The sequence below is a fragment of the Schistocerca nitens genome, chromosome 2 (assembly GCF_023898315.1).
Source record: "Schistocerca nitens isolate TAMUIC-IGC-003100 chromosome 2, iqSchNite1.1, whole genome shotgun sequence".
Classification (NCBI taxonomy): Eukaryota; Metazoa; Arthropoda; class Insecta; order Orthoptera; family Acrididae; genus Schistocerca; species Schistocerca nitens.
The window spans coordinates 858590753-858617919 of NC_064615.1; the positions used below are offsets into that span (position 1 = coordinate 858590753).

The window sequence follows — 27167 nt, forward strand, 5'->3', positions numbered from 1 at the left end:
AAAGATTTTACTAATTTCTCCTATCCATGGCCGGCCCTATTATCGTAAAGAAAAATCAGTTGTTTCTTTTTATACATAACAAATCTAGTGGCCAGTATTGCACTGGGATGTGCCAGAAAAATGTCTTATTGGAGCAGATGTATACGCGTTATCCGAGGACTTCATTGAGGTAAGAATTTTCAATTTGTTCAGAATGGTCTTTCAGGGCCATGACGCAGCACTGCTGACGTCCAAAATTTACCAGTTTAAATTCGCAGTCAGTTAATTATTGAAAGGTTAATTGTGAGCCACAATTTTATTGAGAGCTTAGTCACGTTTTTATTCCGAGGTTATGGAAGTAAGCTGTTGGTAGGTTGAAACGACCCCTTAGAAAAATTAATGAATTACTGTGCTAATAAACCTCTTACATTATTTGATTTTCAAACAGCTGAGCAGAACTGAACGTACTCAGACATTTCGCTCTTTACCTATTCTGATCAACACTAAACTGACACTCGATAGTTTTAGCGCAATGCAATCTGACTTTCTATAATCCCTACAAAAGAATGGCCCTGACTAACAATAACCTATACCTTTCACAAATCACTTACCTCACAAAAATCTTCGTTACTCGAACTACTGCAATACAGCGAGCGCCACTACTGCCAGCTAAATAAAAGAATCAAACTACTGAAGGCACTAGCTACTGATAGGCATAGTTAGCAAATGAAAGATTTTGATAGAGAACAAACAATGTATTTACCTTAATAGTGTTCAAAAGTCATAATATATACATCTGTTCATGACATCCAGTCTTACAAATTTACTGTCTCCGATGGAGACACGTCCAGATCATCCGCTCTCAAAACTCCTCCATTTCTCTCCCCACATCCACCACTGCTGGCGGCTCAACTCCAACTGCGCAACGCTACGCGCTGTTAACAGCCAACTGCCCAACACTACAATAGCGACTATTTCAACAATGCCCACCAGCCACAGACTGCGCACAGCACAGCCAGTGATTTTCATACAGAGCGCTAGGTGATGTTACCAACATAAAAACCTAAACAGCCTACTTACAAGGTTACAAGGTCTCTGTAGACATTCTGCAAGCGCTTTTACGAATATCTCCGATGCTCTGGTCTTCCGCCAAAATAAACTCAATGACAGCTCTCTGATTGGAACGCACCTCTTTACAGACGCCAGAAGATTACATATAGCGCTGCGACCTGTCGGAACTTCATGAAACTATAGGGGCTGAAGGGGAAATATAGCACGTTGTCTCAAAATAAATTCCACATTTTGTCAGCCGAGACTGGCCAAGAATAAAAATGTGTTGTATTGCTTATTGAACGCCTCTCGCTATCTTGTGTGTAGCTACAGCAACTCGTCTTTTATAGTAATCCCCTTTTACTCAGTACGAGGTCGGGGTTGCTGAAGAGGAATTTTTGCCTATTGTACATTGTGTTTTGACGACACGACTGACATGGCGCGTCGTTTCCTGTTGCAGTCTGAGCAGTTGGCGGCCGCCGTGAGGGAACGGAGCGCCATCTCGACTACAGCGACACGCAGACACCGGCTCGCCAGCGGCCTCACCTGGCTCTCCGCGGACGGCATCTCGCTCTCTGCTGATTCCCTCCAGGTTCGTTTCGTGGCCAAAGCCGCGCCCAGCTAACACCGGCGCGAATTTTACTAGTTCGTTGTTTTTTTGCGTCCATTCCACCTCGGTCAGCGGAAGTAAACTCCAGCCAGAATACACTAGGGGCCATTACAGAGGTAATCACGTCGAAAATATCAGGCTGCGACCATGAAACGTGGTGACGGTGTTACAACTTCTCTATATATTCAGCCTTCAGTGCGACACTTTTTGGCAACAATGGATAGCGTGGCGCAGAGCTTGGTTCTAGGAGTCTCCATTTTGGCTGTCCAGGAAACGTTCCACGTCGAAACTTACATGGTTCTCAATCGGTATCTACCACGCAATGGTTTCCTCATTCGAGGAAAGGCGAAGACTTAACTGGGTGTCATGGTAGAATAATACGGGCTGCGGGACAAAATTTGATAAAACATATGAGTGGCAACATATGTGAGTGTATCGTGTGGAGAATGAGCTGAAGCGAAAACACGCCTGTTGACAGCTTCCCGCGATGCTTCATCTGCACAGCCCCTTTTTACGTCGTCGGATTTCGATAATGTGCTCCTGTAACGCGTAGTCCCTTACGAACCTAATCTGTCAGTACCACACCATGTCAATCCCAGAAAACGCTTAGCGTCACCTTGCCTGATGCTGGGTGGCTCCTCGCTTCTTTCAGGAGATGAATCCACATGTTTTCACTGCTTGCTCTGGTCCGTTGTTTCGGGATCATACACCACTGGCCATTAAAATTGCTACACCAAGAAGAAATGCAGATGATAAACGGGTATTCAGTGGACAAATATATTATACTAGAACTGACATGTGATTACATTTTCAATTTGGGTACATAGATCCTGAGAAATCAGTACCCAGAACAACCACCTCTGTCCATAATAACGCCCTTGATACGCCTGGGCATTGAGTCAAACAGAGCTTAGATGGCGTGTACAGGTACAGCTGCTCATGAAGCTTCAACACGATACCACAGTTCATCAAGAGTAGTGACTGGCGTATTGTGACGAGCCAGCTGCTCGGCTACCATTGACCAGACGTTTTCAATTGGTAAGAGATTTGGAGAACGTGCTGGCCAGGGCAGCAGTCGAACATTTTCTGTATCCAGAAACGCCCGTACAGGACCTGCAATATGCGGTCGTGCATTATCCTGCTGAAATGTAGGGTTTCGCAGGGATCGAATGAAGGGTAGAGCCACGGGTCGTAACACATCTGAAATGTAACGTCCACTGTTCAAAGTGCCGTCAATGCGAACAAGAGGTGACCGAGACGTGTAACCAAAGGCACCCCATACCGTCACGCTGGGTGATACGCCAGTATGGCGATGACAAATTCACGCTTCCAATGTGCGTTCACCGCAATGTCGCCAAAGACGGATGCGACCATCATTATGCTGTAAACAGAACCTGGATTCGTCCGAAAAATGACGGTTTTGCCATTCGTGCACCCAGGTTCGTCGTTGAGTACACCATCGCAGGCGCTCCAGTCTGTGATGCAGCGTCAAGGGTAACCGCAGCCATGGTCTTCGAGCTGATAGTTCATGCTGCTGCAAACGTCGTCGAACTGTTCGTGCAGATGGTTGTTGTCTTGCAAACGTCCCCATCTGTTGACTCAGGGATCGAGACGTGGCTGCACGATCCGTTAAGCCATGCGGAGATGCCTGTCATCTCGACTGCTAGTGACACGAGGCCGTTGGTATCCAGCATGGCTTTCCGTATTACCCTCCTGAACCCACCGATTCCATATTCTGCCAACAGGCATTGGATCTCGACCAACGCGAGAAGCAATGTCGCGATACGATAAACCGCAATCGTAATAGGCTACAATCCGACCTTTATCAAAGTCGGAAACGTGATGGTACACATTTCTCCTCCTTACACGAGACATCACAACAACGTTTCACCAGACAACGCCGGTCAACTGCTGTTTGTGTATGAGAAATCGGTTGGAAACTTTCCTCATGTCAGCACGTTGTAGGTGTCGCCACCGGCGCCCAACCTGGAAAGCAAATCATTTGCATATCACAGCATCTTCTTCCTGTCGGTTAAATTTCGCGTCTGTAGCACGTCATCTTCGTGGTGTAGCAATTTTAATGGCCAGTAGTGTAGTTATAAACCCAGCACTCGCTCATGGAGATCAGGCAGCTAAAGAAGGCTAATGGTTTGCCCGCGAAAATTTCCGCTGCTGCCTCAGCTTCTTGGGTTTTTAAAGGGGTGTGAGTAGTCGCGGAAATAAGCCGGCGGCGACTGCTGTAATCTGTCATGTCCTAAGTGTCGTGCGATATGTCTGAAACTGATCCACGACTTTTTTTCACCTTTTTTTACTCTCGCCGCACTTCGACCACCTTTCCCAGGAGATTCCCAATTCTTCTCTTAGAACTGAGCTCCACTTCTTGTTTTGTCATTCATACTTGATTAACCACACTAAGAGTGTGTGTGTCACTTAGCTACTATGTCTTATGATGAGGACGGATTATTGCAGCGTTTCCCCTTTCAAACTCAAAAAATCGGATGATCGCGAGGTACACGCCTTTATCAACGAGCTACGCCATTTTGTTGTGGCTTTTCTAGCAGCGTGCTGTTGCGCTTTTCGCGCTCGGATTCCATTGTGTACCTGGACAGCAAGCATGCACCTGCAAAATAACAGAGAATTAATTACGTGACTTTATTTTTCCGAGGCTCTTGCTGCGTTGTGCTACAGTGAGGACTGTTTTCGTTGTTATCAGGACGAGTGCCCGGAAGGACGGCAGGACCTCCGGGAGCTACCGGGGCTGCTCACCAGCAAGGTGCTCGAGCTCAAGCGCGGCCTCAGCTTCCTCTGCGGAACAGACAGATCGGGTAAGTACTAGAACTGTTCATGTTTTTAAAAATATTGCGAATCCGATATATCGATATTTAAAAAGATGTGACTATCAGGTACCGTACCGATATATGGAGAAAAAGTATTGATATACTGGCGGAAAAAATATCGGCATACAGGTCCATAAAAATATCGGCTTCACATTGTAAATAAACTGCCGGTTTTAGAGCTGTCTGTTTAACACTGTGGCGCATAGCGTCCACTACAGTAGACAGCTGTTAATGGTCGTTTCTCTGGCATTTTCAATCAGTCCTGAGGCTGCAAATGTACACAGTTCACAGCAGTGGGCACTCCCTACTGGTGTTGTGTCCTGCATACATTTTCAACCTCATGACTGATTGAAAGGCCGCGCGGGATTAGCCGAGCGCTCTAAGGCGCTGCAGTCATGGACTGTGCGGCTGGTCCCGGCGGAGGTTCGAGCCCTCCCTCGGGCATGGGTGTGTGTGTTTGTCCTTAGGATAATTTAGGTTAAGTAGTGTGTAAGATTAGGGACTGATGACTTTAGCAGTTAAATCCCATAAGATTTCACACACATTTAAACATAAATTGATTGAAAATGCCAGAGAATTGACCATTAAAAGTTGTCCACTGCAGTGAAATTCATGCACCACAGGGTTAAGTGCTGATTTATTATTAGATATTCTGTGCATCAACAAACTAGTAGCCTGCTTATCCCCTTAGGAAAAGGAAAACTATGCACGTTCACGCTTGGCGATAACCACTTTGCTAACAATGGTAATTGCATGTATGTGCCACAATAAAAGGTGTCCGATACGTCCGTCGTACAGTTTCGTCACATATCGGATTTGTCCACAACACTTCTTGTCGACTTCTCTGTTTATTCATTTCCGCCAACGCCGGCGACCTAGCAGCTGTAGTGTGAAAATTGCGTGCTAAAGCTAAACGTTGCAGTTTCTGTTGGTAGCGCCAAGCGCCGATTATGTCAGCATTTCTCCTCACTCGTCTCCGCCCACCACAAAGACCAATTTTGTCATTTATATTTTCATTCATAATTTTCAGCAACTGTTTTTGAAGAATGCCGATGTGAAGAAATAGCAATGTACTTAATTATTTTTTAACGCAACAGATGTGCTACTGCTTCACATCGGAAATCTTGTTATTACATTCACATTGCCACCGGCTTCGCCCCCCCTCCCTCCCCAGTGCAATCAAACTTCTTCTTTTGCGCCACATAGACTTGTTTCACATAGTCAAAGAGAAATAGTGGGCGTGATGAAAGCTCAAAAAATAGTAAGACACAGAAACCAGTGAAAGAAATATTATGTTCTACTACAATTTCAAAAGAACAACTTCAAATATGTTCCGAAAATTTTGAAAAAAAAATGTAAAATAAAAATATTGGCACTCGGTATTGTCGCTTTGAAATCGATATATCGATGTGTGGAAAAAATTTCGATATACGGATACAGCACTTGTGAGTGCCCCCTGCAACTGCAGTCACGTCTCACAAATCACTACGCAACGAGTGTACACTGTCATGTTCAAGGACATACGGAAGGTCATTGTTCGTTCTAAAAATAGACCTACGTTAGTTTTCCAGAAGTAACTACAATCAATCGCCTTTTTTTTGTTGTTGTTCGGTTTTTATGTTACCATGACCGCGTAAAACTAAACATTAGCTAACTTCTTGCTTGTTGCTGCTGCCGACCTCTAGAACAGGCTAACTTATACACCGTGTACAACCCAGCGTTCTATTGAATCAGTAAACGTGAAGCGCTTCCTTTTGTCCACATCATAACATTTGCCAAATAATTAACGCATATGACCAGATTCCTCTTTTTGATACAGTAAAGCAAATACCTTCACCTTCACCCAGTTACGCCTTCTCTTCTCGTTTCTCAGTCAGCCAATTGCTATCACGCTTCTCTATCCTTCCCGCCCTTTCCCAACCGTCCATTGCTGCTAGTGACCTCAGTTTAAAACTACCTGATTGTAGACCGTCTTTATTCTCTTACCTTTTGTGAACTAATACGAGTATAAGCTCTGTTTTTTTCCTACTCTAGTTACTACTGATTTTCACTATTTATGTCAGAGTTACTTCTAAGTGTCGTATCCCATATTAAATGGAACCCTTCTTACAATACCTGTGTCGTTACGTGAACGTAATTTAGAATATTTAGAATGTCTGATAAGAAGCAAAAGAGGGCCTGATTGTCCTGATCTCGCCATGATAAATAAATCAATAAATAAATATAATAAAATTAAAAAATAGTATTCCTTTTTATGTCCGTCTGCATTGCCCCTTTAACGTATTTAATTTGTTTTAGTATAAGGCTATCACAGAATACAAACTGAAGACTGAGCTCAATACACAGTGTTGTGTAAACGGTACTTTTCATATTACTCTTTTGTGACTCTTAAAAGATTACCAATTACTTTCTTGTCTAGCATATGGAACATGTTGATGCAGGTTCCGCAGTTATTGTTGATTTTGATTAAAATGCGAGCACCAGTTGGATCTTCCTTTTTATTTAAAAAAAAAAAGGTTCAAAGAACGTACTTAAACTGTAACAAAAAATGTGAAAGAGAAATCCACCTTCGCTCTCACGTAATTTCAGGACACCGTGTCGCCAATATTGTCAATAACCTCACAACGTTGCACAAAATAGAGAAAGTTACAGATATGGACTACTTGGAAGACATTGAAATTTACTGCCATATGAATCACAACAAGAACGATATTCTTAACGAACAAAAAATCCTAAATAACATAGTTTTCCTGGATGTCTTTCATAATGTGTTTGATGTTTTACAACTTAATTAATTTAGGACTGTCACATTTCGTTACATAGTATGGTAAGTCCTCTTACTGTAAATAACGTCTGTTATGTTCAGTTCTCGGGCTGCATAGCGCTTGTTTGTCGTTTTTCTGCTTCCACTTGTTTGCCATCGCTGGTTTTCCATATCGACTCTCTGTTCGTACTGGGGTTCTGAGCGTCATGTGCTTTCTTTCTCTTTCCGAAATAATACTTCTTACACGTCTTTTTCTTACATATCAGTTTCCGTGTTTTAAATGTAATATTGTTCTGTTGTTTATTTTACTTTTAAAGCATTTTATCAACATTCGTTTCATGGTTTACCTCTCACTGCTTACCTCCCTCATGGGCTGTCATTGAAGAATGGGAACGTATACCACGGGTGACCTCCATAGACTAATACGGAGCATGCGACGTAGGTGTCAGGCAGAGATAAACGCTCACGGAGGGCGTACACGTTACTTAAGCTCTCGAAGTACAATGAAAAGCATCCAGGATGACGGGATGAATGATTGTTTCTACTTTGTTTTCGCCACCAGTCGGACATTTCAATTCTTTTGATGTAAACGACCGAGTATGTGATGATATTTTGTTGTCTAATTAATCTGGGAAAGATAAATATATAATTTGGTAACATGCGCATTCCTCAATTATTGTTCATTGGAGTACGGCAGACGCCTACGGTCATGTTCCCCTCATTGTTTTGAGCAGTGTCTTATTTTTTTTCAACTATGGTTTTAGCTTACCTGACTTTCCCTTTCACTAGAGCTAGTCTCAGATCTTGATCATCTTGGGGATTTAATATTTTTAGGGTAGCATGTTTCTTTTCTCAACCAACACTTCGTTTTGATATCTTCAACTATTCACAAAATAAAAGATGTGTTACGTCTGACGTGAGACTATACGATTATGGAGGGTCATGTGGTCAGCACACCTCTCTCCCTGTCGTTTTACAGACATTCCAGACCACTGAGCCGCTACTACTCGGTCAAGTAGCTCCTCAATTGGCATCACGCGTCTAAGTCCACCCTGTACCAGTCCTCCCACCAAGGAAAAATCCTTGGCAATATTGGGAATCAAACCTGGGTCCTCCGCATGGTAGCCATCTATGTTGACTATTCAGCTACGCATGTGGACTAGTATATTTACACATACATTGGATAACATGTTGTCACTTCTATATTGAATTTAACCTCTCGCCGTCCGTCTCTTCCTCCTGCCTCTCTCTGTCCATTTCCTCTTCCTCCCTATCTCTATTCATCTGTTTCTCCCCCCTCTCTTTACGTCTCCTCTTCCCATCTCTCCATCTCTATACCTCTCCTCCTCCTCCTCCTCACTCTATCCATGTCCCTTTCCCCATCTCTCTATCCACCAGCACCTCCTCGCTCTCTCTGTCCATTGTCCATCTCCTCCTCCCCTTCTCTCTCTGCCGCGCGGGATAGCCGTGCGGTCTGAGGCGCCTTGCCATGGTTTGGGGCTCACCCCCCCCCCCCCCCCCCCCCGTCGGAGGTTAGAGTCCTTAGAGTCCGCCCTCGGGCGTATGTGCGTATGTTGTCTTTAGCGTAAGTTGTTTTACGTTAGATTAAATGTTGTGTAAGCCTAGGGACGGATGACCTCAGCAGTTTGGTCCAATAGGAACTTACCACCATTACCGTCTCTCTCTAATCACCTCGTCGACCCCCTTTCTCTGTCCATATGTGTCATCCTCTTGTAACCCCCCATCCGACCCCCAGCCCACTCCCACCCCAACGTAAGGTGGTTATCACCTCTTCAGTACTTGTTTCGAAGCAATAAATTTTATGTGTGCCACATTCAGTTGAAATGGATCTAGTGGTTTAGGAGGAGATATGGAACCTACATACAGACACTATCTATTTTTATGTTATGCAGTGTGTTATTAAAAATTAAGAAAGTTAAATTGATTTGTTAATATAATCTATGAAAATCATATGTTTAATAATTTTAAAAACACATCTCTTTCGCCTTTTTAGTCATTGTATTGTTTTTCGACTTTATTGTTTTTGAACCAGTTTGTCTGAAGAATGGTATGTGTGACTCTAACAGTCCTACAGCCGGCCGGGGTGGCCAAGCGGTTCTAGGCGCTACATTCTGGAACCGCGTGACCGCTACGGTCGCAGGTTCGAATCCTGCCTCGGGCATGGATGTGTGTGCTGTCCTTAGGTTAGTTAGGTTTAAGTGGTTCTAAGTCTAGGGGACTGATGACCTCAGAAGTGAAGTCCCATAGTGCTCAGAGCCATTTGAACCATTTGAACAGTCCTACACCCCGCCCACCTGGGCCGATAGTGACGAAATAACAATAAAGAAAAAATATTATTTCATTGTTTCCCATTAATTTCTATCCACAGAAACGTAATACTGGTTACAGGCGACGACGCAGTCGAGGAGGCGCGGGCAGCGGTGCTTAGCCGGAGGAACGCGCGCCAGTCTCAGGTACAAGGCGCTGCGAGCAGCGGCTCCGACTCCGACGACGACGATGACGACGACGATGACGAAGGCGACGGAAGCGTGCAGCCGGCGCAGCCAGCGGTTGGCGGCGCCCCTGCCGCCTTCTACGAGACGGAGGTCCCTCCGGCGTCCAAGGCGGGCTGCTACCGCCACAAGAAGCTGCTACGTGCGCGGCGCGTCTCGGACACGCACGTGGGCTATCGGACCACGGAGTCGCCCGGAGCTGGCCACCAGAGGGATACGGACGACTCCGACAACTCCGCGAAAGAGGAAGACCGGAGGAGTGCGCCGAGAAGGAGCCCGCCTAGGTCGCGGTCCAGACTCGCCGACTCCGAGGGCGGCAGTCCGAGGGCAGGTCGCATGTGCGCGCTCGCCGAAAACGGAGCGGCACGATACTCGACGTGCGAAGAAGACACCGAGGAGAGCAGGCAGAGCGAGAGAGACGGCGGTCTACCCGAGCTGAGGCACAGAATCGCGCCTCCCGAGCAACAAGATGCATTTATGGAGGAGCAGGAAGACGAGGAGGAGCAAGGAGACGAAGAAGAAGCGCCAACGAACGTTTTCGTCAAAACGACTCGGAAGATCTTTTCCCCAGTGCGACGCGACAGCAAAGGAAAGGCGTCGTCGGTCATCGGCTTTGTTGTCGGCGCCAGCGCCAACGGCGTCAGAGGCAACCGTGGCTCGCGACGGGAATCATTGGACTCTGGTGGCCGTGAGAAGAAGGAAGAGACTGTAGGAGCACCGAATGGAGGTTCTGTGCCCGAATCGCCGGCGCGAGTGGCCCGCCACACCAGGTCTCAGTCGGCGTCGCCGGCAGTGGTGCGCCGGCCATCCACGGCGTCCAAAGAAGGCAGCTCGAGTGCGGACACCAGCAGCTCAGGCACCACTTCGTGCGACAGCAAAGCTGTCGTCAGTGGCACCGCTCCCTCACCTCCGGAGCGACTGTCCGAGGATCGGGAGCCCGAAGAGAATCGCGATGATCCACAGGAGGAGATTACTGAGACTGTAGTGAAACTCGGTAGAACTAAGGCAGCAGAACTGGCGGTTGCAGATCATATTCCACCTCCAACTGGGCTGCCTCCAGTGTCACATTCTCCGATGTCTAGCAGGCGCGGTGGGAGCGACCAGCCGAGACCACTGGCGAAGGAGACTGCACCTAGCATCCGTATGATGATCGCCAAGTACAACAAGAACCTAGAAGGGGCCTCAGTGGAAGCGTCATGCACTGGAGGTAGCACGGGTAGTGCCGCCTCAAATGGAACGACGGCGACTGGGGGCTCACCTGTAGCCTGGCGGTCCCCTGCTACTGAACGGAGGGTCCGCCTCCAGATGGAGAAGTACCAAGAGGAGGTGCGACGGGCACTCGAGAGCGGCGGTGTACCGAACACGGGCACCGGTCGCCACGTGCAGAAGTCCGCCAGTGTCGGCTTCATACCAGCGTCGCCCGTCAGCAGGAGTGCCGGAGGAAGCCCCCGCAAACCGCCTTCTGGTGCAGCTGCGGCCGTCCAGACCAAGGGCATACTCAAGTCGTCCAGCGCCAGTGCCATTCAGGCGGACCTCTCGCAGAGCACTCGAGTCTCGCCACAGGAAAAAGCGAACGAGAGCAGCGTTTTACCTCCACCAGCACTGTTCGAGGACTCGTCGCCGAGGCCTGAGGGAGGCGCTGCCGTCCAGCCCGTGACGCCGCAACCAGCGAGGGCAGCTTCCCATAGTGCGTCTGCTTCGCCACTGTCTCTGCTGAGACCGTCAGTATCGCCTGCTACGTCTAATCCTTCGTCACCCGAGTTGGCGCAGAGGTATGCCTTGTTAATTATCATACACTAACAAACTTTTGATTTTAATTTAGAAATATCGCCTTCTTCCTGTTCTCCTTCATGATGGTTTACTTAGTTAGGCATTTATTTCACTAGGGACGATTAGCGCTCTCTTGCATCTAACCAGGGTCTTTAACGAAACCCATTACGGAAGAATAGAAGAGATAAAGAAATTTACGTGAAACAATAAAAGCAAATGTTTTATATAATGAACTAAACTGGCAAGGACAAGGAAAATGGAAATGCTTTCCAATTAATAAAAAATTTGTATGACAGAACTATTTACCCATAAGTGCAAAACTCCCACACTACGACAATTTCATTTGGCCTATAATGACTTTATGCTCCAAAATGCCTTTAGTGAAATACGACCAAACAGTTAGGTGAAATAGAAAATGTTGTTGTTGTTGTGGTCTTCAGTCCTGAGACTGGTTTGATGCAGCTCTCCATGCTACTCTATCCTGTGCAAGCTTCTTCATCTCCCAGTTCCTACTGCGCCCTACATCCTTCTGAATCTGCTTAGTGTATTCATCTCTTGGTCTCCCTCTACGATTTTTACCCTCCACGCTGCCCTCCAATACTAAATTTGTGATCCCTTGATGCCTCAGAATATGTCCTACTAACCGATCCCTTCTTTTGGTCAAGTTGTGCCACAAACTTCTCTTCTCCCCAATCCTATTCAATACTTCCTCATTAGTTATGTGGTCTACCCATCTAATCTTCAGCATTCTTCTGTAGCACCACATTTCGAAAGCTTCTATTCTCTTCTTGTCCAAACTATTTATCGTCCATGTTTCACTTCCATACATGGCTACACTCTATACAAATACTTTCAGAAATGACTTCCTGACACTTAAATCTATACTCGATGTTAACAAATTTCTCTTCTTCAGAAACGCTTTCCTTGCCATTGCCAGTCTACATTTTATATCCTCTCTACTTCGACCATCAGTTACTTTGCTCCCCAAATAGCAAAACTCCTTTACTACCTTAAGTGTCTCATTTCCTAATCTAATTCCCTCAGCATCACCCGACTTAATTCGACTACATTCCATTATCCTCGTTTTGCTTTTGTTGATGTTCATCTTATATCCTCCTTTCAAGACACTGTCCATTCCATTCAACTGCTCTTCCAAGTCCTTTGCTGTCTCTGACAGAATCACAATGTCGTCGGCGAACCTCAAAGTTTTTATTTCTTCTCTGTGGATTTTAATACCTACTCCGAATTTTTCTTTTGTTTCCTTTACTGCTTGCTCAATATACAGATTGAATAACATCGGGGAGAGGCTACAACCCTGTCTTACTCCCTTCCCAACCACTGCTTCCCTTTCATGTCCCTCGACTCTTATAACTGCCATCTGGTTTCTGTACAAATTGTAAATAGCCTTTCGCTCCCTGTATTTTACCCCTGCCACCTTTAGAGTTTGAAAGAGAGTATTCCAGTCAACATTGTCAAAAGCTTTCTCTAAGTCTACAAATGCTAGAAACGTAGGTTTGCCTTTCCTTAATCTTTCTTCTAAGATAAGTCGTAAGGTCAGTATTGCCTCACGTGTTCCAGTGTTTCTACGGAATCCAAACTGATCTTCCCCGAGGTCGGCTTCTACTAGTTTTTCCATTCGTCTGTAAAGAATTCGAGTTAGTATTTTGCAGCTGTGGCTAATTAAACTGATTGTTCGGTAATTTTCACATAGAAAATAAGGACGTGAAAATAATCAGGAAGAAACTGGAACCAAAATATGATAGTATGATTTGGGAATTAAGAAGTAATAAAGAAGTTTATGAAATATTATAATAGATATTAGACACTATGAGGAAGAGGGTTGTTTTAGTTTTTAGTCATTAGTCTTCTGACTAATTTGATGTGGCCTGCCACGAATTCCCCTCCTGTGCCAACCTTTTCTTCTCGGAGTAGCACTTGCAGCCTCCATTGTCGGTTATTTTCTGGATGTACCTCAATATCTCTCTTACTCCACAGTTTTTACCCTCCAGAGCTTTCTCTGGTACCACGGAAGTTATTCCCTGATGTCTTAACAGATGTTCTGTAATTCTGTCCCTTCTTGCCGGTGTTTTCCACATATTCCAGTCCTCTCCGATTCTGCAGAGAACCTGCTCATTCTTTACCTTATAAGTCCACCTAATTTTCAACATTCTTCTGTAGCACCACATCTCAAATGCTTAGGATCTCTTCTGTTCCAGTTTTCCTACAGTCCATGTCTCACTGCCATATTGTATTCTACGGACGTCTAAAATAGGCTAGATGAACAAAAAACATCATTTTTAACTTTTTTGCAGAAACATCAATGACGTGGATCGAAGAAGTTAAATCAGACCCTACGGATATGGAAATAACAAAGGGAGAAATAGGATAAAGAGTAAAGTTCAGAGCAAAAGTAAAAACCTTCAAGTGCTTGCAGGAGAAAACAAAGAAAAAAATAGGTGCAATAGAGACAGATGAGAAAAATAATGAAAAGCTACTGGAAAGAAAGAAAGGTGAAGATAAACAAGACATAAGATATTTCATCTGGTCCTCAGAAGGCCAAACTAATAAAAAAATTACAATATCAGTGATAATAATAATAGGAATGAAAATAGGCATACTAATTAAAGGGAATTCATAAATCTTATTCTTCTTCTTTTTCCTGGCCTTATCCTGTATCTTCACGGAATCAGCAAGTTAATCTGGACTTGGCAATGTTAGTGGTACACGGTGAATGGATGCCCTACCTCTTGTCAGTCCTTCCCCCCCCCAAGACGGAAATTGTGAACCACATCTGTTTGTATCTAGTTCTCTCCAAGCGAAAGTGTGAGGACGTTTTCGAAACATTTGAAAATCATGTTGGGGTTGCTGGACTTGGATAGCAGCTCCGTATTCATTTATTCGGTTGCAAGAAACGACCAGAAAACCACATCCATTCTGACCGGCATGCTGGCCCTCATCGTAATCCGCCAAAAGATTCGATCCGGGGCCCCCGCGTCTCCTCCCGAATGCCGAAAGCGGCGTGCTACAGCGCGCGGCTCATGATATTTCAGAATTATCGGTCCTGTATCCATTGAGTCAAGTGTAACCTTCTGACAGATTAAAACCGGGACTCGAATCTTGGACGTTTGTCTTTCGCGGCTAAGTGTCTTACCGACCGATTTATCCAAGCACGAACCACGACCTGTCCTCACAGCTCTACTTTGGCCAGTATCTCATCTCTTACTTTCTGAGCTTCGCAGAAGTCCACTTGCATACCTTGCTGGACTAGCACTCCTTTCTTCCAGGACTGCTGGTCCCGTGAGATATGCAGGAGTTTCGAAGGTAGGAGATGATTTACTGGCGGAAACAGAGCTGTGAGGACGGCCACGATTCGTGCTTGGATAGCTCGGTAGGTAAGACACTTAGTCGCGAAAGGCACAAGTCCAGGTTCGAGTCCCAGTTCAGCAAACAGTTTTAATCTGACAGGGAGTTTCAGATCAGCGCACATTGTTGCAGAATGAAAATTCATATTAGATTTTATCAAGTTATTTTTTCATTTCGATCCTGTCGAATGTGACTATACTAAGATGAATGCAGGGCAGCAGTGCAGAAGAAATAAATGTAGAGAAGAATTTTATCGACTCATGAAAGAGTGTGAAATAATAGAGTAAATTTCCAGATGATATTGAAGAAATGTAATAGGTAGGGATGAGAATAGTTTTGATAATATTGGCAGTATGACAGAAATAGTGGATCGCTGTTGGACTGGAGCCGGCCGCAGTGGTCTAGCGGTTCTGGCGCGCAGTCCGGAACCGCGCGACTGCTACGGTCGCAGGTTCGAATCCTGCCTCGGGCATGGATGTGTGTGATGTCATTAGGTTAGTTAGGTTTAAGTAGTTCTAAGTTCTAGGGGACTGATGACCACAGATGTTAAGTCCCATAGTGCTCAGAGCCATTTGAACCATTTTGGCCGGCCGAAGTGGCCGTGCGGTTAAAGGCGCTGCAGTCTGGAACCGCAAGACCGCTACGGTCGCAGGTTCGAATCCTGCCTCGGGCATGGTTGTTTGTGATGTCCTTAGGTTCGTTAGGTTTAACTAGTTCTAAGTTCTAGGGGACTAATGACCTCAGCAGTTGAGTCCCATAGTGCTCAGAGCCATTTGAACCATTTGAACCATTTTGTTGGACTGGAGGAAGACAGTTGGGATATGCCAAGAGGAAAGCTAAAAGGAAAAGATAATGATAATAATAATAATAATAATCTCCCCTTGAATCCTGTCTGGTTTCAGTAAGGCGGAGGGTACTGGATAGGTTATTCTAGAATAATATGTCTAAGATGGAACAAGATTTAGTGCTATAAATGTTGAGAGGCACCCACATGCCTTGCTCATACTGTGGCATCAAGCAGTCAGGCCTGCAAGATGAGTGGTCTGCCAAGCGAGTGGATTCATTCTTATTTATCGAGTAACATGAACTCTAGTACTCACACTTAAGTTACAAGTTATCCTCCTATATGATTAATACGCAACGGAAACACGCATCTGACTATCAGTAATTTACAGAACTCTGACTGTACACTACGCACTGGCAATACCACATTTTCTTTCTTTTTTATTTAACGGCTTTCGTCAACACGTGGCCACCGCACTGAATATGAATGGCGCACACATTATAAATTCGGGACATTATGACAACATACAATTCGAAGGAAAAGTCCACCAATCTTTTTCTTTTCACTATCTTATTTATTCCGATAAATTCTCTAACCTAAACACACAAAATCTATAACCTGCAACAATAACACATGAGAAATTCCGCCCAGTGGGCATGGCTTTACATTGGTGAATCTCTATATTATGGTCTCGTAATTATTTAACGCTACAGTGCACTTTCTGGATAGGATGGTGGATCTTTCATTATTTCTCACACTTCGACTCTCACAATCATCATCACGAAACTATCCTCCAGACCGAGCAGTACAGAAGGAACAAGCATAACCCACTAATCTTTTGAAACTACCTTGCTACTCTCCCATGCAAACCACACATACCCAAATTACATGACATACATCACACTACAATATGAAATACAAAACACTAAATAGTCACAACACTATCACTTTCAGCTTTCCCACTTCAATTAATATTTATCCCAGTTTCACACGACACTGCCCCACTTCGTAATTCTACTTTCCTACTATGAACTCTGGAGATATATGCACGTCTTCCTGTGCAATGCAAGCCAAGTGGCGTTGCTGGATAGACGGCCGACTCACCTTGCTTCTCTCTCAGAGTTTGAATCTAGCGTCACACGGAATCATATCACGCAAAGTAATATTAAGAACGTATTCATCACACACGCGAGTCCTCAACTGACACCATGGACGAGTACTTCTCTTTATCTTTTGTCTCATACACAGTTTGAGACTCACACAGTACTCACCACGTGGAAGTACTCGTATCTAATTTCAAGTCCTGCACACGCCATTTCTTAAATATTTCAACTTATGATACACACGCTATTTCTTAAACATTTCAACTTATTGTACACACGCTAGTAATTCAGCTTAACTTAAGCACACGGAAGTATTTCAACTTATTGCTACACGTGGTTTCATTGTGACCGTTGGTCACTTCCGAAGATTACTACAATCCCATTAATATTACCTGCCTGACATTTAATTCTCCCCACAAAAGTTCCTGAAATAGAGAAATTATTACTTCAAACTACTCTTAAATATTCCACATGCATACCATGTCTCCACTCTTTTGTCATTACGGAGCACAACTAAAACAGGTCTTAACAGCACAAGATCCAGCGGCCGCTCTCCAGGTCATCTTGCACCTATCTCGAGGTGGGGGAAGACCATGCTACCGTATTGGACAGCCACATTTCAGGTGCTCAAAGCTCAGGTAAATTTCATCTCTTTGGTCCCACCAAAGGTGGCCAAAGGATCGTCTCAAAGATGATCATATACTCACATTCACCATCTGCGGTTAGCAGACGACCATACATTCATTCATTTCACAGATCTCACCAAACTGGATGTAGGGATTTATTTTGTGGGAGTGCACATGTGATCAATTAAATAAATAAATTGTCATTCTTTCCCACACTGGTATCCGGCTTCGCTGTATTAATTGAAATTGAGTTATTTTACAAAAAAATGTGTTGTTCTGACAAAAATAATGAAGTATGTTGTACCTATTTTCAATGTCGGGCGGTACTGTACCCTTTCACCGTATATAGCCAAGATGCTGCACACATAAGATCTTTTATTGTAGTTAGGAGATGGGCATTTGAAATTCGAGGAGGAGTACTGAATAGAACAGTGACTGATAACTGGACTGAGTGACTGATGAGGAAAACAGAGCGTATGAAAATCACATCCATTATCCGGTCGCATCCATTCTAACTGAGCACTAACGTGATCGAATAACCGCATTTGTTAGGCAAGCATTCGTGCCTACCTCAAGTCTTACGGAGTATGTACTGTATGTGGTTAGTTGTACTACGTCGCAGTAGTAAAGATTCGGCCACGCGGGATTAGCCGAGCGGCTGGCTGGATATGGTCAAGGATTATAGAAGAAACTGAGTCATAAAAATGTACGCTGGTATGAGGGTGACTTGATACTTGTTAGGAATTAATTTAAGACTCAGGTGTTACTCCATCGTGGGACACCATACCAATGTTCTAGGGCTAGCGCTTAGATAAACTGGGCATCGCAAGCATTTAAGTCATAGTTAGAAGCATGTAATGCAGATAAAATATTATATATTATTGACACATGGTTGTAGATAAGTTTTTTTTTACTCTGTAACTAACAAAATAATAAATGAAAGAATATTTATTTAGATAGTTAAACATAAGAAACCTTACTCTTTCTGCGGAGTATGGCCATAGTCTATTTAGCTATTTTCCAGATACAACAACAATTTTACACTGACTGACACAAAAAAGTGAGGCACCCAAACAGGGCAGAGGAAACTAAATGTAACTTCACTGGTTGAGAGGGTGTGTGATGTTATTTCAGTGTTTGCAAAATCGAGTCAGTTTACAATCAACTTGGCAATAGGATCCTACTTATCAGTATGACGTTGTCCCCATCTGGCCTAGATGATGATGATGATAATGATGATGATGATGATGAAATCTCATACTCCTTCACAGAGCGTAGGGGAGGATGCGGGAGACCCGCACCGCTGTACTAGTCATACATGCACTTATTCAGTTGGCAACGGTGACCTAGAGCTGCTGTATAACTTCTTGATGCAAGCTGGCCCACAATTGATATCCTGGATACTGGATCTGGGACGGATTTAACGTCTGAACTGGTCCCACACATGTTAATTCAAGGACAAATCTGAAGATATTGTTGGTCGTGGGAGTATCTCAGCATCATGCAGACAGTTCAGTGACACGAGTATTATCCTGATGAAAAATGGCCCCATGATACTGTAACATAAGAGGTAACACTTGAGAATGCAGGATGTCCGTGGCACACAGTTGTGCCAACAGATTTCCCTCAATCACTACTAGGCATGCTCTGAAAACATACATATGCGATGTCCGCCCACACCAACACGACAGGAGTAACACAGTTGTGGTACTCCAAAACGTTGGAAGAACGGAACCTCATCCCCTGTAGCCGCTATACTCGCCGACGATCGTCTTTCAGAGTAGTGCCAAACCACGATTCATCGCTGAAAACAATGAGATGCCATTCATCAGCAGTCCATGCTTCTCAGTCACCACACTACTCCAAATGCATCCGTTTATGTTGTGGTATTTATAGCAGTATGGGACGGTAATTGCCTAGCCCGGCTGCTGCTAGTCTCCGACTAATGGTGCGGGATGACGCAGAATGTTTCAGGGAGTCCATTACTTGTTATCGGATGGCAGGCACAGATGTTGTCACGATGTGCCTGGTGCACAATACGGCAGTCAGAAGTGGTCGAGCAGAACGTTGACGACGAGTGCGCTTGCTCTCTCGTTCCCATGGAGTCCAACATTGGACCACTGCCACATTCGAATGCCCCACAAATCTGGGTACTGCACGACCAAATGGTGACCAAAGTGATGCCCCTTCCAAACGCTGTCAGATACTGATAACGCTATGTTACACAAGCACTTGGGATCTGGGTGTCCTTCAAAGTGATCAATCAACAGTTGATGCTATTCACGCCCCTTATGTACCCTTCCAAGCCTGGTACAATAATGCACTCTGGTGGCCGTTCTACCTCTCACAGAGAATTCCAACTGGAATCATCTGTTTACATACCTGTCAAAGATGTATACATGTACGAACATGTACGTAACACATCGGACTATGGCTTCTGGGTGCTTCATTCTTTTGTCAGGCAGTGTAACCAGTGAGCTGACTCCCTGGGTAGCCATGCCTGTTGAAGTATCACTTCCGGAACGGGGAAGTGCGCCGGCCCTGGATCGAATCCACTGGACTGATTAACGATGAAGGTCGGTGTGCCAGGCAGATTAGATGTGGTTTTTTTACCGTCTTCCACATCCCACACCGAGTGAGATGGCGCAGTAGTTAGCTCACTGGACTCGCATTCGGGAGCACGACGGTTCAAACCCACGTCCAGCCATCCTGATTTAGGTTTTCCGTTATTTCCCTGTATCGCTGCAGGCAAATGCCGGAGTAGTTCCTTTGAAAGGTCACGGCCGATTTCCTTCCCCATTCTTCCCTAATCCGATGGAACTAATGTCCTCGCTATTTGGTCCCCTCCTCCAAATCAGCCAACCAACCAATCAAGCACATCCCACCAGGTGAACACCGGGCTGGGAGTCCCGCCTCTGTTACAGGATTTGCATGCAAACGTTTAAAAATCTTTCGCACAGTTTCACAAGCATAAGGCTACACGCAGAGATTTGGGTTTCACTTGTTCCGTCCCAAGAGGTGACGCAGTGGTGACATGAAGGCATCCGACCACCTCTTAAATTAACCGATAATAACCATGTCGACAATGCGCTAATGCGGTATAAAGGCACAAGAAAAAGAAGGGAAAAAGAGCGGAATTAGTGAGGTAGCTGCAACATGCTGTGCGTAAGTGGCCATGCTGAGATGTGCGTTCTGGTGGCGGAATGTTCAATTAAGAAAATGGTTCAAATAGTTCTGAGCACTATGGGACTTAACTGCTGTGGTCATCAGTCGTCTAGAACTTAGAACTACTTAAACCTAACTAACCTAAGGACATCACACACATCCATGCCCGAGGCAGGATTCGAACCTGCGACCGTAGTGGTCGTGCGCTTCCAGACTGTAGCGCCTAGAACCGCCCGGCCACCCCGGCCGGCTTCATTTAAGAAAGTGTGTTCATTTCCTTCAACGCACAACCAATATTTCTTCTAAACTACCTGAAGACGAGATTTAAAGTTGCTGGTGCGACGAGCTTCCCCGATGCGCTGTGGCTATAGGAACAGCATTCGGCCACAAAGTTAAAATAAAGTAAATCTGACAGATTATGAAAATAGCGAACGTTGTCTGACGTGATAAAAGCCATTTTTTTTTGAGCTGTCAGTCATCTGACTTGTTTGATGTGGCCCGCCACCTCTTGTTCACAGAGTGTGACTTGCAATTCATGTAGTCAATTATTTGCTAGATTTATGCCAGTCTCTGCTTTCCTCTACAGCTTTTATCCTCTGCAGCTGCCTCTAGTACCACGGTAGTTATTTCCTGATGTCTCGACAGATGTTCTATCATCCTGCACCTTCTTATTGTCAGCGTTTCCCACATATATTCTCTTCTGTTCCTGTTTTCCGTTTCACTACCATTTACGCTGTGCTCCAAACGTACATTCCTCAAATTCAGGCCTATGTTTGATACTAGTAGACTTCTCTTGGCCGAGAACGCCCCTTTCGTCATTGCTAGTCTGCTTTTGATGTCCTTGCTCCGTACATCATGCGTTATTTTGCTGCCTACGTAGGAAAATTTCTTAACTTCAACTACTTCGCGATCACCAGTCCTTATGTTAAGTTTCTCGCTATTCTCATTTCTGCTACTTCACGTTACTTTCGTCATTCTTCGATTTACTCTCAATTCATATTCTATCCTTATTAGACTGTTCGTTCCATTCAACAAATCCGGTAATTCTCCTTCACTTTCACTGAGGATAGCAATGACATCAGCGAATTTTCTCATTGATACCCTTTCACTTTGAATTTTAATTCCACCTTTGAACCTTTCTTTTATTTCCAGCATTGCTTCTTCGACGTACAGGTTGAACATTAGAAGCGATAGACTACATCCCTGTCTTACACCCGTTTTAATCGGAGCATTTCGTTCCTGGTCTTCCAATCTTATTGTTCCAAAAAAAAAATGGTTCAAATGGCTCTGAGCACTATGGGACTCAACTGCTGTGGTCATTAGTCCCCTAGAACTTAGAACTACTTAAACCTAACTAACCTAAGGACATCACACACATCCATGCCCGAGGCAGGATTAGAACCTGCGACCGTAGCAGTCGCACGGTTCCGGACTGCGCGCCTAGAACCGCGAGACCACCGCGGCCGGCCTTATTGTTCCCTTTTGGTTCTTATATTGTATGTTACTCATCTTTCCCTATGGTTTACACATATTTTTCTCAGAACTGCTTCCCAGAAATGCTTCTCTGAATTGTTTCCATTATCAACAGCAACGTTAGAACTGCCTCTCTGTTGCCTTTGCCTTTCCTGTAGTCAAACTGATCGTCATCTAACAGATTCTAACAGATTCTCAATTTTCGTTTCCGTTCTCATTTATATTATTCTCGTCAGTAACTTGGATACAAGAGCTGTGAAGCTGATTATGCGATAATTCTCACATTTTTCGGATGTTACAATGATCGGAATTGAGTCGATGACGTTTTCTTTCGAAAGTCTGTTGGTACATCGCCAGTCTCATACATTCTATCCACCAATTTGAATAGATGTTTGGACAACATGGTTGTGGAGTAACAGCGATTGGTATAAAATTAACTTAGTATTAAAAAACAGTCTTAATCGCTTCTTTTTATTTATTTAGTGCCGACCGGTTTCAGCCCATCGCAGGGGCCATCTTCAAGGCGAACATACTGTGAAATTACAATACATATCTTAAACAAAACCACTGACAACCATCTTACAAGAGTGGATTACGTAAATATAATGTTTTACCCGGTGATCAAAAAGTTAGTATAAATTTGAAAACTTAATAAACCACGGAATACTGTAGATAGAGAGGTAAAAATTGACAGACATGCTTGGAAGGACATGGGGTTTTATTAGAACCAAAAAAATACAAAAGTTCAAAAAATGTCCGACAGATGGCGCTTCATCTGATCAGAATAGCAATAATTAGCATAACAAAGTAAGACAAAGCACAGATGATGTTCTTTACAGGAAATGCTCAATATGTCCACCATCATTCCTCAACAATAGCTGTAGTCGAGGAATAATGTTGTGAACAGCACTGTAAAGCATGTCCGGAGTTATGGTGAGGCATTGGCGTCGGATGTTGTCTTTCAGCATCCCTAGAGATGTCGGCGGATCACGATAAACTTGCGACTTTAGATAATCCAAAGTCAATAATCGCACGGACTGAGGTCTGGGGACCTGGGAGGCCAAGCATGACGAAAGTGGCGGCTGAGCACACGATCATCACCAAACGACGCGCGCAAGAGATCTTTCACGCTTCTAGCAATATGGGGTGGAGCACCATCCTGCATAAACGTTGTACTTTCCAGCAGATGTTTATCAGCCAGGCTGGGGATGATGCGATTCTGTAATATCGGCGTACCTCTCACCCGTCACGGTAGCAGTTACCAAACCAGAATCACGCATTTCCTCGAAGAAAAACGGCCCGATAACGGTAGATGTGGTAAATCCAACCCAAACGTGACTTTCTCGTCGTGCAATGGAGTTTCCACGACAGTTCTAGGATTTTTCGGTAGCCCAAATTCTGCAGTTGTGCGCGTTGACAGACCCTCGGAGCGAGAAATGAGCTTCGTCGGTCCACAACACGTTACTCAACCAATCGTCATCTTCCGCCATCTTTTGAAACGGCCACACCGCAAATGCCCTCCGCTTCACTAAATCGCCAGGTAACAGTTCATGATGCCGATGGATTTTGTACGGATCGCATCGGAGGGTACGCCTAAGTGCCAACCAAACAGTAGTGTATGGAATGCCGGTGCGACTGCACGAACGCTGACTTCCCCGTGCATAGACGAACCCGCTTAAGTCTCCATTTCTTCCTGAATTGTCTCAGCAGCATTACGCCTTGTGCTCAGTCGGCCACTACGGGGTCTATCGTGTAAACATCCCGTGGCTTCGAACTTCGAACTCATTCTCGCCACAGCTGCATTTGTCAATGGACCGTTAATCCGTTCGAATCCCCTTCCTATGGCGAGAGGATCGTAACGCTGAACTAGCACATTCCACATTCTGATAATACAGCTTCACAAAAGCGCCTTTTCAGGTAACGTCAACATGCTGCGACTGCTGGCGCATCTGATTCTCTCTCTCATTACAGCTCCTTTTACACACGACTGTCATGCGCAGTCACTGACGTTTTGCTGTCCAGCGCCATCGGTCGGACATTTTGTGAACTTGGTTTTTTTTTTGTTCTAATGAAACCCAATGTCATTCCAAGCATGTGTGTCAATTTTGACCTCTCTATCTAAGTTTTCAAATTTATACTGACTTTTTGATCACCCAGTATATTGTAATTCCACGGTATGTTGGCCCTGAAGATAGCCCCTGCGATGGGCTGAAGCCGGTCGGCACTAAATAAGTAAATAAATAAACGCGATCAAGACTGTTTTCCTAATACTAAGCCAATTTGAATAGTCGTTTTGTTGGCAACTCCACCAACGATCTTAGAAATTCCGATGGAATGTTATGCATCGCTCCTACTTTATTTGATCTCAAGTCCTCCAAACCTCTTTTCAAGTCTGGATCCGCAGCCTCTTCTACATCGACTCCCGTTTCTTCTTCTATCACGTCATCGGACAAGTCTTCCCCCTCGTAGAGGCCTTCAGTGTATTCTTCCCACCTATCTGCTCTCTCCTCTGGTTTTAAGAGTGGAATTGCCGTTGCACTCTTAATGTTAGTGTGGTGTGCGTACTGTAAGACCTTCGGTACACACACCATAAGGATTATTTGACTTGTCGCTCTAACGAAGTAGGCGAGTGTCAGCAATGTGTCTCGTGGTCTTATCGTGGCGTGTTTATCTTCTGCCGTTAGGTCAGACGATAGAAATGCCACTTGCATGCTTAGAGTAGCAGATTGACGGTAAGCAACTTCAACCAGAACTTGATTAATTTTCACACACATTTATTGAAATAATAAAAAGCATAGACATTACGTAACTTGATTCCTGATGCTGTTTACAATTGACAATCTGAAGTTCCTTGGGTCTCGGTACGTTAATCTTATTCTCACATATCTCTGATACTTGACAAAGTGTCTATTCATTTGTCTTAATGGCTATGTACAGGAATATGGTAATCTTATTAGGTGCAGACTGAAACTTGACTATAGACTGGTACAGACTAATGTAGACTGGTACAGACTAGGGCAGACAAATGCAAACTGACTAATCGGAGGTCTGTACACTCGTTTTGATACCTCGCTCGTTCAGGTATCACTGCGCGATTGTGATCCACGGGGAGAAAAGGTTCTACGTTAGTAGAAATCTCATTGGCTGCGTTACATATTAATACGCGGATCGGCGGAAGCAGAATTTGGTCCGTCTCTAAGGCAGCACCATCTCGTAGTGCGGAGACGGACGAGCGCTGCGCCGGCCGAAGTGGCCGTGCGGTTCTAGGCGCTGCAGTCTGGAACCGCGAGACCGCTACGGTCGCAGGTTCGAATCCTGCCTCGGGCATGGATGTGTGTGATGTCCTTAGGTTAGTTAGGTTTAACTAGTTCTATGTTCTAGGGGACTAATGACCTGAGAAGTTGAGTCCCATAGTGCTCAGAGCCATTTGAACCATTTGCACGAGCGCTGCGCCTGCGCTGTTGTGCTTAACGGGGCGCGCTCTAGTGGGAATTGTGTACGCGCTGACCACGCGGAACTATGTACACAAAATCCACCAACGATCTTAGAAATTCCGATGGAATGTTATGCATCGCATCTACTTTATTTAATCTTAAGTCCTCCAAACCTCTTTTCGATTCTGGATCCGCAGTCTCCTCTACATCGACTCCTTTCTATCACGTCATCGGACATGTCTTCCCCCTCATAGAGGCCTTCAATGTATTCTTTCCACGTATCCGCTCTCTCCTCTGGTTTTAACAGTGGAATTGCCATTGCATTCTTAATGTTAGCACCCTCGCTTTTAATTTCACGATAAATATACAAGATGAGACAAAATGTTTGTTGTTTTTGGTTCAGCAGGAAGAGCGCGGACGGTGGCGGCAGCGTCGGCAGCAGCCCCCCGCCGTCGCGGCTGCGCGCCCTGCGGCTGAAGCGCGCCAAGGAGGAGTTCCTGACGCGCGGCCCGGCCAGCCGCAGCTGGACCGGCAGCGCTAGCGGCGAGGAGGCGTCGCCGCCGCCGGCGCTCGCGGCCGCCGGCTGCCGCCTCAGCCTCGCCGCCAGCGCAGACAGCTCGCCGCTGCGGGCGGCGTCGGCGGCGCGCGCCGCGCACGACGAGGCGCAGCTGCTCGTCAAGTCGGCCAGCGCGGGCGCCATCTCGCCCACGTCCCAGCAGCCGCCGCACTCGGCCGACCGCGCCGCCTCTGCCTCCGCCGGCGCCGGCGCCGCCTCCGGCACCAAGGCGTCACGCTTCGGACTCGCCAGCAGCATCGCATCGCGTTTCCGCAAGGTGAAGATGCGGCGCACGGGCCGCGGGCACGGTCAGCAGCAGCAGGGCCAGGGGGCTGTGTCGGCGCTCTGCCGCCAGAGCCTGCTGGTCGACCTCGGGGGCGACGCAGCCGAGCGCGCCGCTGCCGCAGCCGCCCCCGCCACCAAGAGCTGCCCCTCGTCCCCTGTGCTGCGCCGCCCACCGCAGCCTCCTCCTCCGCGGCCTCCCTCTAGCCCCACCAACGACGACGAATCCAAGTCCTCCTGTTGGGTGAAAAAGAAAATTTTTCGGCCGAAGTCGTAACTGTCTACGTTTCCTCCAGTTTCTAAACAGTGCTCGAGAACGAGTTCAAAAACTTCCTCTGTGGATACCTGCTAGCCCCAACAGCGACGGTCCAAATCTTCCTACTGGGAAAGAAGAAAATTTTCGGCCAAAGTCATAAATGTCGAGGATTTCTTCAGGTCATCACACAACCCAACTGTCTGGAGCCTCCTCCACTGTGGCTACCTGCTAGCATCTCCAACAAGTCCAAAATTTCCTGCTGAGTGAAAAAGAAAATTTTTGGGCCGAAGTCATACAAGTCAAAGTCATAAATGTCGAGGATTTCTTCAGGTCATCACACAGCCCAACTGTCCACAATGAGATCAAGATCTCCCATTGTTTCTCCTGGAGACTCCTCCACTGTGGCTACCTGCTAGCATCTCCAACAACAACAAGTGCAAACTGTCCTGCTGAGTGAAAAAGAAAATTTTTCGGCCGAAGTCATACAAGTCTATGTTTCATCGAATTACCAATCAAGTCAGTGCTCGACAATCAGTTTAAAAAGTTCCTCTGTGTCCGACACAGCCTCTTCTAGCGTAGCCACCTGCTAGCCTGAAAGGCGA

The 27167-nt window shown here is 45.5% G+C and overlaps 1 protein-coding gene across 1 annotated transcript in view; it reads left to right on the forward strand.

Annotated features, from left to right (window-relative positions):
• LOC126235393 (uncharacterized) overlaps positions 1–26586 on the forward strand; it is a 491959-nt gene extending 465373 nt beyond the window's left edge. Inside the window, exons 14-19 of the mRNA XM_049944114.1 lie at positions 1490–1621; positions 4353–4464; positions 9650–11517; positions 19374–19387; positions 25911–26046; positions 26257–26586. Of these exons, the coding sequence (XP_049800071.1) occupies positions 1490–1621; positions 4353–4464; positions 9650–11517; positions 19374–19387; positions 25911–26046; positions 26257–26586 (2592 nt within the window). The remainder of the gene's footprint in view (positions 1–1489; positions 1622–4352; positions 4465–9649; positions 11518–19373; positions 19388–25910; positions 26047–26256) is intronic.
• The last annotated feature ends 581 nt before the right edge of the window (positions 26587–27167 follow it).